Here is a 12,190-nt window from a genome sequence, read left to right as displayed (position 1 = left end):
AAAAATTACCCTGGCCAGATTTGTCACAAAGGTAGCCTGTTATACACCATTAATAACTTAAATACAGCAAGTTTTCACACCACGGTTAATATTGACAACATTTTACACCTGTATATACACATACTATAAAGACCACTAAAGTTTGCTTATTTAAGCATTCTACAGGGTGATTCAAAAGTCTCACTACACCCTTTTATTTCGAAAACTCTACAGAAATTGGGCCGATTGACCGATTTCAAGATGGTGCCCATGTTTGGTACATACCGTAAAAGATAGACCACGTCACCCATACCTTACTGGAGTATTCAGGTTTCCCAATTTCCTGTAGAGTTTTTGAAATAAAAGGGTGTACTGCAAGACTTTTGAATCACCCTGTAGAATGCCTGAACGTGCAATATTTGAGATAAAATTATGATTGTAAGGGAATTAATTTATTCTTTGCCCCCTAGGTAGTAAATGTATCAAGCCTTTTAAAGAAGGAACGGTGGAGGTGTTGCCCATAGCAACCAATCAGATTCTAGCTCTCATTGGTCTAATACATTCTAGAGAATGATGACTAGAATCTAATTGGCTGCTGTGGGCAACACCTCCACTTTTCCCGTTTAGATGTTTGTTAAATCTATCCCTAGGCTTCCTGTTGGTTATCATATGAAAGCACACTGCAGGCCAGGCTTTATATAAGGCTGTATTAGCGGCACAGTGGCTCAGTCGTTAGCACTTCTGCCTTACAGCACTGGGGTCATGAGTTTGATTCCCTACCATGGCTTTATCTGTGAGGAGTTTGTATGTTCTCCCCGTGTTTGAGTGGGTTTCCTCCCACACTCCAAAAACATACTAGTTGGTTAATTGGCTAACAAATTGACCCTAGTGTGTGTGTGTGTGTGTGTGTGTGTGTGTGTGTGTGTGTGTTAGGGAATTTAGACTGTAAGCCCCATTGGGACAGGGACTGATGTTAGTGCGTTCTCTGTACAGCGCTGCGGAATTAGTGGCGCTATATAAATAAATGGTGATGATGTGTAAATTATATTTTAGGTTTACTGGTCCTTTAACACAAATCTGTTAGAGTGAACGCAGCCACCCTCGAGTAAAAGCCTCCCTAATGGATTACTATGATAAATAACATACGCTTTATTGTGGATTATAAGCAAATTAACTGTTGCCGATTATTTTACTGACAGTGTAGCACATATTTGTAACATAGCTTCAGCACATGTATGTGGAGCGTTACCAGTAAAAGGAATTTTAACGCATTTTTGAATACAGACAAGTATATCCTGGAAGTTGACCGCTATTGTGTAGATGAGACGAGAGAGGCCGAAGTCTGCCGTCAACATTCCCATAAGTTCCATGTTTTCAGCGCTTGTATAACTTGCACTCGGAGTTAATTATTCCATGACTAATTGTGTTGTGAACTCGATGTGTAGTTTATATATTATTAATTCAAATGGAGTCATGAATCACCGTGAATTTATATTTGGGAAATCTGTATTTCGTTGGGTTTTTCCAAGTGCAAACAATATTTCTGTGTGAAGGCTGCGGGAGCTGAACGTTTTATTTTCTCTCTTTAGCTGGCTTAATCCTTGTGTAGTGAAACACAAAACACGGCCTCTTTCAGACTATTTGTGCTAAGTAACTGACCCTTGCCCCATACAACCAGTCAGCCATGACATGGGAAAGTAAGTCTGTTGTGTCTCCTAATACTTTCTGGATACTATCCAGGAATGGGAATTTTCCTGCACAAGAAATGTTCAACCGTGTGTCCCCCGCCTGTGAAATGGGATGGAATAGCTTGCTGCTGACGTTTTGTCATGTTGCCTCTGGTCCCCTCGAAGTAGGTAGGGGTTAAATAGTAGCTGAGATATCCCCTTCCATGACGATCCAGTCATGCCAAATGCCGGGGCTCCATATCATTAAGCCAGGTTTGTAAGCTCTTCCTACTTAGTGTTCGGGCCTTTGCTTTGCCAATATCTATTCAAAGGCATTTTGTGCTAAAGAATGCTCCTGAATAGCCAAAGAGATTAGCTAAACCCTCTATTTCAGGTCAGTCGGGAAGAGCCGGCCAGCAAAGTCTCCCCCTGTATTTGGAGAAATGTGGGTCAACCTCTTAACTTTCTGTGAAGTTTGTGTTAAATAGAGATGAAAGGAGGGGAAGCTGGAGACTGATTGGCTGGGACCGGGCTCTTAATGTCATCAGCAGATATTCTGCACAGACTGTGTCAGTCTAGGTTTACAGATATATAACATGGCCATGCCTGATATCACTGTGGCATTGTATGATGCATACTGAACGGCTCCTAAAAATACAGTATTTATTATATATATATATATATATATATATATATATATATATATATATATATATATATATATATATATATATATATATATGAGATTCACAGCACAACGCTACCTTTTTTATTATTATAATATTCCAGCAGAAAACTCTTAATTGTATACTCATTGCCTAATAAATAGGGGTCTGTCTAGGTTGTCTGTACGAATTAGGTACCCCGTTTGCTTTGCAATGTGTCCTACTGAATGAACATTTCAGTGCATTTTATTTTTTGCGAATTTAATCCCTAGGGCCATACGAGCTGTATTTTCATTGTTCCACTTTCAGCCAATGGCACGCCTGGTGCAAAATAATCTGGGATGACGCCTATTAATACCATTATCTGGTATACCCAACTAGACCACCGAAGAGACTTTAACACCATGTAGTCTGGGTTATCGCTCATAAATGTAAAAATATGATTCTCATGATGGTCACAGAGCCACAGGTCGATTTCCACATGTTTATAATCTGATCAGCCGCGCCAATCGGCACATGGACTGCTTGGGGGCTTCTTAGCTCTGTCGTCTGAAGACCGCATACACAGGCTGGTGAGAGATGTCTGTATAATAGACCTTTAAACATAGAAAAGTGCAGTAAAGATGGCCACATAGCTTCTGATGCTGGCTAATAAGATGTACATCAATTGGTTCATTACTGGGCATGTTAGAAAACGTGGTATGTTTGTACCTTTCTCCTACCACCACATTAGAGGGCATCAGTGTAACCTGGAACTGATATGGCTGCTTGGCCCAAGCGCACATCTATTGTCCAATTTAGCCACATACATGTTTGGCCGGATGGGCGGTGATCCTCTTGGGCTCTACTCTGACTGAACGGCAGGATCGGCTCACATGACGCCAGCTTGAGTATTGGCCTTGTCACCAGAAACTCCGACACTACTGCCCTGGATTAGGAATAGAAGTGAACCAGTTAGACATTAAGGTTTATGATCTAAACTGCACTAGAAAGATTATCATTAAAATCTGGTAGGTTGCTATGGGCAACATCACCTTTTCCTTCTGCACCAGATTTCATAAAGGTGCCCCACTGGCTCGTTTATTTATTGTTGGCCACTCTATAGCAACTCTTCCAGTCTTTTTAGTTCTTTTAGTGGCATTTACATGTTTTCTATTGGTGATGTTAATTTCTGGGAGCATCTATTGATGTCTGTACGTTGAAGGTGGAGCTCATTGGTGAAATGGAATGATCATCATACTGGGCAATGGCTGGAAGGCTGCCAATGAGAGCCAGGAAGTGTCAGAAAAGGGATGCCAAGCCTCATAGGTAGTGTGTAGCACAGGGTGGAAGCCAATAGTGGAAGTGGGTGAAACCTCTTGTTGACATCTTCTAAGTGGGAAACCTACTGGCTATTTCTGATAGCCAGTGAGTGCAGAATGAGGAGGTTGTAGAGTCAGAAAAGAGAGCCTGTAGCTAAGAAGTGGCAGGGTCTGGAGACTGTGGCTGCGAGAGTGGCATGGGTTGGAGTTTGGGGCTGTGAGAGTGGCATGGGTTGGAGTTTGGGGCTGTGAGAGTGGCATAGGCTGAGGCTGTGAGAGTGGCATGGGCTGGAGGCTGCGGCTGCGAGAATGGTATGGGCTGGTGGCTGCGAGAGTGGCATGGGCTGGAGGCTGTGGCTGCGAGGGGCAGGAGTTTGTGGCTGCAAGAGGGGCAGGAGTTTGTGGCTGCAAGAGGGGCAGGGGCTGGAGGCTGTGGCTGCGAGAGGGGCAGGGGCTGGAGGCTGTGGCTGCAAGAGGGGCAGGGGCTGGAAGCTGTGGCTGCGAGAGTGGCAGGGGCTGGAAGCTAGGGGCTGCAAGAGGGGCAGGAGGCTGTGGCTGTGAGAGTAGCATGGGCAGGAGGTTGTGGCTGCAGGAGGGGCAGGAGTTTGTGGCTTCAGGAGAGGCAGGAGGCTGTGGCTGCGAGAGTGACGGGATGAAGGCTGTGGCCTCGAGGGGCAGGGATGAAGGCTGTGGCTGTTAGACCTGGAGTAACGGAGGGAGGTTGTTGCTCAGAAACAATGAACAACTGAGTAGAGAAGCAGTGAGTATCAGAAGATGAAGAGAATGGCAATGAGTGTGTGAAGAATTCATTTTTTTTTAATGCAGATACCCTGTGCTTCGTTCTTCTATTTGTACAGATGATATGAAAAGCAACAGTTTATTGCCCACATGGATTACACAAGAAGATTCTATTTTCCTAGTTGTGAGTTACACCTATTCCAGTAAGGGTTTGCTGGGGTGAATTCCCAATAATTCCCTCCAGTTTGGTGCATATGATCAATGCAGAGAGGCACCACTGTAGTAGACATAATGCAGGTACATTGTAGATGCAGGTACAATACCTCTATATTCCATACAGAACACAGTGCACACTACTGAGTGGATGTATCGTGTGAATTCTCCTCTGCCTCCAATCTTCAGTCTGTCTTCTTGTTTTCACGGATCTACTTGCAAAAATCCTGAGACCGCTGGGAAGATTAAACTTGTTTCTGTTTGACATTTGTCTGTGTCATGTGTGTAGTAGTGTCTGATCATGATGTAGATTGTGGACTCACTTTGTTTTATACTCCTAGAAACATGCGCAGTGAATAATGGAGGATGTGACCGCACGTGTAAGGATACGGCGACGGGAGTCCGCTGCAGTTGCCCTGTGGGATTCACCCTGCAGCCGGATCAGAAAACATGTAAAGGTCAGTATGGAGTGGTTTTGTTTTTCCCCCATTTTGATCAGGCAATTTAACTATTCTAAAGATGCATGTTTGTTTCCTTCAGTAACTGGAAGTTGTCATTTGCCATTTTGGGTGTACCCATTCCCTATATACAGTGCATGCAGCCATGATTATTGGTTCGGAGCGAAAACTGGCTGTCTGCTCCGTTCAAGGGGGGGCGTGCCGTCCCAGAGGCTCCGTTCAAGGGGGGGCGCGCCGTCCCAGAGGCTCCGTTCAAGAATGGGGGGCGCGCCATCCCAGAGGCTCCGTTCAAGGGGGGGTGCGCCCGTTCAAGGGGGGGTGCGCCGTCCCAGAGGCTCCGGGCAAGGGGGGGGGGGGGGGGGGGAGTGCTGTCCGAGGGGCTCCGGACATCTATTGCAGCACACGTGTCTCATTAGGTTGTGCTGTTTAATAAACAATTGACGTGTTGATCCTGTGCTTTATATAGCCACAAATCAGTAGGTGAACAGCCAGGAAGCATGTGGCTTTTACTTGATCATTCCAGGGCTCCAAGCAGACGTCCGCAGAGATTTATTGAGGTGACAGCCAGGTCCTGTTTGTGTGTTTGTTTGTTACATCTTGTGCTGGAGGTGAAGAAAGCCTTCACACATTGCTAATTAAATGGAAAGCCGCACACAAATATTTAGCAGACTCCGTTCAGGTGTACCTTCTCCTGAAATCTAGCAAAGCAATTAAACGCTGCAAGACGTAGAAATGTTAAAATAACAGCCAAAAACCTCATATTAGAGCTGTAATTAGATATAAAGAATCGTACCTTTTTCCTACAACCTGTATTATCTTTCTCTTACAGACTGTTATGTGTCTCTTGGTCTGTTTGTTTGCTGACCAAGGTCAAGTCTGTTCTATTTAAGCCCAGTGAAATGAGTTAGTTTCTGGAGAGGAAGAACTTGGTGTAACAAAGCAACAGTCGCTCGGGGCTTCAGAAATACCCCAGCAGAAATGTTGTTTTAGCTACACAGAGTATATTAATAGCCCTACAGCTCATTTTCCTATGGTAGAGGCAAATTTTCATCAGTATTGTGACAGAAATAATATCCACGGTGCCTATGTCTTCTCCTCTTACTCCTTCATTGCTCATTGCCTTTAACCGTCCACCCCACATAACGCCCTCCCTTAATGTAATAACCATAGTAGAAACAGTGACATTACAGCCATACCTCTCGCCCCAATAGGCCAGGCTGCTCCGATTCTCTGACCCGGGGTGAGACGCAGCCAATCAGGGCGCGGCTACACATGAATGTGGGTGTTTCCGAGTGGATCTTGACTCCTTGTTTTGTTTTGTTCCTCTGTTGCATTTTAAAAGGTTGGGAGGTTTGTGAAACTCATTTAATTCATACATACAAAAGCTAACGGAGTAATATATCCTTAGTGATCAGTCGGTACTGTATATAGACTAATACGTGTTCCCAGGTTTCGCTGACATAGCAAAGCAGGCAGAGCTGCGTTTATCGAAGAGGCAGACTAAAATCACGCTTAGGCAGCCCGGTTTAATATGCGGTTATCTTTTACTTGGCGTTTACCACCCACCAGTTTTCCGAGTAGAATCATTGGATAAAGAGGCGTCTTATGGGGGCTCATGAGCACGTGGGCTACTCTATAACTAATACCCACCTTATGGCTTAATACAGATAGCAGACGGTACAGCACTGTATATACTGAGAGCTAACGGATTGGAGCCATACCAGCTGTAATGGCTTTTCTATGGATTTGACCCCGTCCATGGATAGATTTCATAATACCTTGTGGATGAAGGAAAAAGAGAGCACATTTTTCTTATTACTTGGAAGAGACCCTTTTTTCCTTACTGTGAAATCCTTGTTAATCTTTTGGCACGTTGTTTGACTAGAGGGGTGATATCCAGGGCTTACGCTAGGCAAACATGTCTTGAGCCGGCTGTCTCACTGCCATGGTTACCGTGGAAGGGATAGGTGCCCCACGCGGGGCAGGAGAGAAATGTAACATACATGTGTTAATATTGACGCATGCATGGCAAGGTCCGCAGGCTGGGTTACATAGCTGCCGTCTTTTTAATCCACTTCAAGGGAATGCAAGTTTCAAACGATCGCTGGGATTCTAAGTCTGCACTGCCCCGACGTTTGGGATTCTGTAAGACTGGAAAATGTGATCTGTTAAGACATTTTAGGTTTATGTAAGCAGGCGAAAGGTTCAAACGATCTCCTCTGTTACCATGTGCTCTTTGGGAGACAAATACAAATGCCATTATTTTTTTGGGATTAGTGCATGTCTCTAAAGAGCAGCCTTTGTACAAATTGAAGCCTTTCTTTTTCTTTTTTTTGCTTTTTTTTTTTTTTTTTGCTTTTACTGAAGATTCTGTGCCCTTTGTGGACAGAAGTGTGTTTTGTGCAACACACCTGTTTGTGAAATAAAGGATTGCGGTTTCATAGAGCCAATTATTGTCCGGGCCATTGTGTTTAAATTGCAGCATGCAGAATAATGTCTAAGATAATTGTGCCATTCGTTGTCACATCCCTGATGCTGCCTTGGATAATACACTTATTATTTACATGTTTGTAAAGAGGTCACGTGTATTCTTCTTTACCCGGGGACTTCTGAGAGCTGCGTTGCCATCTAATTTATATATTTTACTCACCTGCTCCTTCCCCTTCCTAGAGCCCTGGGAAAAATGCCCTTACATACTTTTTTATGTAACGTTTAAAGTCACTTCCTTAGAACGGCTGCGCAGGGGGTAATGATCCTTCTTAGTAGCGCAGGGACGTACGTTGCTGCATAGTAGAGATACAGGCAAGATGCTGAATTCATTTCTGCGTTTTCCATCGCTTGTGCAGGAGAGCTAGATTCTGATCGGTCTCGGAGAAGATGATTCTGGTTTTGGAGATCACATCTACAAGTAAAGTGACACAATGGTTTGCATCATTTAACATATGTTGTTTCACATTGTTGCACACCTCCCAGTATCTATAATCCCTAAAGTGGGACAAAATAAACCCTGCCTTCCTTCCTCCCAAGAGTGGACAACTTTGGGCAAAACTCCATTCACTTTCCTGTTAAGCCCTGTCCCATTTGCAGTCCACGCATCGAGATGTCCCTCCAAAATCGGAACCATTGGGAGATGTGTTGTGGCCAGCCCTTAATAAATCCCACTTGATTGTGTTTTCTTGTCCAGGCGTGATAGGTCTTACCTGGAGCTCCAAATTTTGCAGTGGAGTCTTACAATGCCGCTCCAGGCTCCTTGGCCTCCGCTTTTTCTCTCGGAGGCTTCCCATGCGCTGGGCACATGTTCAAAGGTGGCCTTACTCTGAGCATCGGCCAGACTGACACCTGATCCGCAGAGACCTCTCATGCTCTTCCGAGAGCACATGGGGAGGGGGGGGTGGGTCTTTGGAGGGTGACCCAGCATAGCTGAGCCCTGTAGCGGCTGTACCCCCTGCTGTGGCACCTTATTTTAGTAGATATATTGGGAAACTGCTGTACCAATATCTTAGGTAGCTTTTCTTGTCCGCTCAGCAGCTGCCTATATGGAGAACGGAGTAACCGAGGTTAGGTGAAGCCGAGCAAATGCTACTAATTCCACAAGATTTAGGTCAATAATCCCATGTGGTTCTTTTCTGCACTTCAGTGTAGCGCAGGATTCTGGCGATAGAACAAAACAAGTCACCCAGGTGCAATAAAATGTTCTATAGGAGACGAGTTGGAATCTCTCCATTAGTGCTGCATCCGAAGTCCGATCCCTAATGAGACCCTGATATAGCGTTAGCGAAACCCGGTCTTGCTCCAGAGACGCCATTTAATAAAACTGAGTAATGTCCAATAATGGTGTCACTTTTTTGTGTTCTGTAAGTTGGAGGATGTATCATCATTTTTTGATCCAATGCTTAATTATATATGTGTGAAATTTATTTCTCATTATGAGGTGCTGACAGCGCTGCGTAATATAATTGGTGCTATGTAAACAAACCATAATAAATAGCTGGTATCGTCTTTTGATGTTGTGCTAGAGACAGAGGAGCCGAGCGCCCGTCTGCAACGCCGATCTGTCACTTCATAACACACCAACAATTACATCAGTATGTTTGAAGCTGGATTGAGACCCTTTTAGGGTCAGTACGTTTACTGCCCCCCCCCCCCCCCCCCTCTAAAGTTTCCCTGGCCTGTCAGCATCTCTTACATCTGTGTAGCTGACCAGAACGTACTTTTATTGTCTGCGTAGATTAGATTAGAGCCAAGCCACTGATATTAAAAGCTGATATTAAAATGAGATCATTGTTGGTGGATCCAGCGCTTGAACTCCAAATAGAGTAAATAAACGTAGCGAGGAGGGTGTATGGTGAACAAGACAGTCGGCATAAGACACCTCTATTGCCTCCAGTGTTTATATATGCGTTAAACATTGGTACTCCTAGCCATTATAGAACTGTCAAAGGTTTACTGCTTATTGCTGCTGTATTATTGCCTTAGCCGACCTATGGCTTTTTAAGCTTCAGTGGAACTACAAGTCCCAGCATGTTTTGATTGGCCACAGAGCGTCTGCCTCCTCTGCAATCTATAATCCCCGTCAGTAGGAAAACCAGAAGACTTTCGGCTCACTGCTGTAAAGAGCGCTCAAGATCACTCAGCTGGCTTTAATTTTGGATATTACACATCAGTTGGCAGACCAAACAAAAAAAAAAAGAAATCTGCTATTTTTATTGTAAATAGAAGGCCGCCCTTCAAAATCTCTCCCTCTGTGGGAATTAGAGCAAAAGAAAACAATAGGTTGGGGATTTGCTTCGCAGAGGTACAATGTTCCCTTCTATATATTGATTTGGAGAGAATTACGTTGTATTGCTTAAGAGAAGGGTTTATTCTACAAGCGGCACTGAGGGAAAAAAAAAAAAGATAACTGTGTGCAGCATTGAAAAATTATACATATAAATATATATCTGGTCTTGGGTTGGATGAGCAAGGCATAATTTAAACCAATGGCAGCTTAGTTTGTTTAGTTGCTGCTACGTAAGCAAGACTTATACTTGTGTCATTTTCGTATTTACCGTATGGTGTAATATTGTGATCGTTTTAGGCAGCTAACTGCAATTTAGTGAGATCTACCAGCGCGTATGTAAAATTAAAAATGTAAAATACAATTATATTTTACAGTCTATAAATAAAAATCTTTTTGAGCTATAGTTTCTCTTTATTTACTATCTGTATTTTACGGGAACTGAATGCGTTGTGTACTGTTAGGTCATTTTTATATTCTCAAAATAATAACGAGGCTGTGATTTTAATGACTGTATATAATATAAGTCTTCACACAATTCTATACTTGTACCATACAGGGTGTTATAGTTGCTTAGTCACTGGCAATCCCCTTTATTATTATTTTACTGTTCAAATTGCTAATTTACTGTTCATTTGGGGAACATCATGTTCCACTTACCCTGTAATATTTTTAGCATAATATCCGATGATACAAAACAAACAGGAGCCCCAAAACAGCCTCAACGCTTGCAGTACTAAAGGCAGCGTTGATCCTGCAAAATCTCCACCCTCGGGTACTGTCCCCACTGAGGTGTAAAGCACCAGCCTGTTACAGGCATACAGTGATGTTCCTGAATTGTCTGACATTCTTGTCACTTCTTTCAGATATTGACGAGTGTCTGGTGAACAATGGTGGCTGCGACCACTTCTGCCGCAATACCGTGGGGAGCTTTGAATGCAGCTGCCAGAAAGGCTACAAGTTACTGACCGACGAACGCACCTGTCAAGGTAAATGTTTATCTCCGAGACTTCTCGCAGACTTATCGGTGCTCAAGCTGAACGACTTTTTCGTGCTCTTTAATGGACAAAGATTCATTTTGCATATCGGTTGCATTTCATTTTGTGATTTGTGTTCCATATATCTAGTAACGTTGCTTTTCAGTATTAGTTGTGACCTTTTTGAAGAGGAGACTGATAATTGCACCAGTCGCCTGCTCACAGTAAACCTAATTAACGAAGCCCGCTGCAAGCCTGCACTCTGTATATCCCATATTGTATGTGGTACCAGCTGGGTGGAAATATAAATGCCCATATATGTATACAAAACAAAAAGACAGTTGTCAGAGCTTATCCTTTACACTGCATATCTGTGTGTGCCTAGCAAAATGAAAACATGAGGTATTCGTTCATATTTTTGATCAAAACATTTAAGCCTGCATCCCAGCCTCAAGGGCTGTATCATCCGCCCAGTGTGTAGGCCAACTCTCCGCTTTCAGGAAGCTCCTCCGCAAAGTTCATGTTAGGTCCGGGTTTGTGGTGAAACTGAAAACACACTGAATAGGTTGACTGGCGGCTTCTCAGAAAGCGCCTCTATCTCACTCCGAAAACCCAGTCACTGCATTTGACGTTCTGCCGCAACTTTGCAAATGAGTCCCAGTAGACCTAGCCATTGTCGAGTATGAAGCAATATTCAAAATAGGCCATTGCAAGAACCACTAATCCTATTAAGGTTAAATTACATTTCCTTTTCAGAGAATTATGGGCTTCCTTGAAGGGCCTTCACTGATTATCTCCATGTTTTACTGGAGAATAGGAATGCCATCTTACTTTTGGAGTCCAACTCTACCTCTATCATGTAATAATAATGTGTAATAAAAAGGCTTGTTCAGCGCAGCTGAATGTTCCATTACTCACATGTTGGTTATTAATATCTCCTGTGCTCATATGACTATAATAGGAATTTAATTTTTTTGCTGGCTGAGAACTCCTTACCGAGCCCATAGCCAGCAAACCTCCGTGGTCCAGTGGAGTTTAAATGGGATGAAACGATGTGTTGTGTACGGTTATCGATGCTGGACGTCTCTCTTAGTAGGAAAGCTGTGACAGATGACGAGAGCAGCGATTTAATAGAAGCCAGGAGAATAAAGTGAGACCGCAGATACCCCATTTATCTTTCGTGTTTGACAGTGAAATAATAATGTATTTCTTCCTTCAGGCGTTCATTGCCTACAGCAGTCAGAGAGACCTTTTCCAGTTTTATTCCACGTTTTCTTAAATGACTGTGTGATTCCACCGGACTCTGTAATGTTCTCTGTCTGTCAGTGCCCTTACTGGACAACAAAATTAAATGCCCACTTAGTCAGGATGCCAGTAATTTGGATGCCATAGAGCCAGCACTATGCATCCATGGT

At 43.5% G+C, this 12,190-nt stretch overlaps 1 protein-coding gene across 4 annotated transcripts in view; it reads left to right on the top strand.

Annotated features, from left to right (window-relative positions):
* SCUBE1 (signal peptide, CUB domain and EGF like domain containing 1) overlaps positions 1-12,190 on the top strand; it is a 203,580-nt gene that overhangs the window by 150,134 nt on the left and 41,256 nt on the right. For all 4 annotated transcript variants that reach the window (XM_075210281.1, XM_075210279.1, XM_075210280.1 and 1 more), the window contains 2 exons: positions 4,905-5,021; positions 10,665-10,787. In XM_075210281.1, coding sequence (XP_075066382.1) covers positions 4,905-5,021; positions 10,665-10,787 — 240 coding nt within the window. The remainder of the gene's footprint in view (positions 1-4,904; positions 5,022-10,664; positions 10,788-12,190) is intronic.

Source organism: Mixophyes fleayi, chromosome 4 (genome assembly GCF_038048845.1).
Source record: "Mixophyes fleayi isolate aMixFle1 chromosome 4, aMixFle1.hap1, whole genome shotgun sequence".
Classification (NCBI taxonomy): domain Eukaryota; kingdom Metazoa; phylum Chordata; class Amphibia; order Anura; family Limnodynastidae; genus Mixophyes; species Mixophyes fleayi.
The sequence above is the reverse complement of the archived record's forward strand: the minus strand, read 5'-3'. Positions and strand labels throughout refer to the sequence as shown.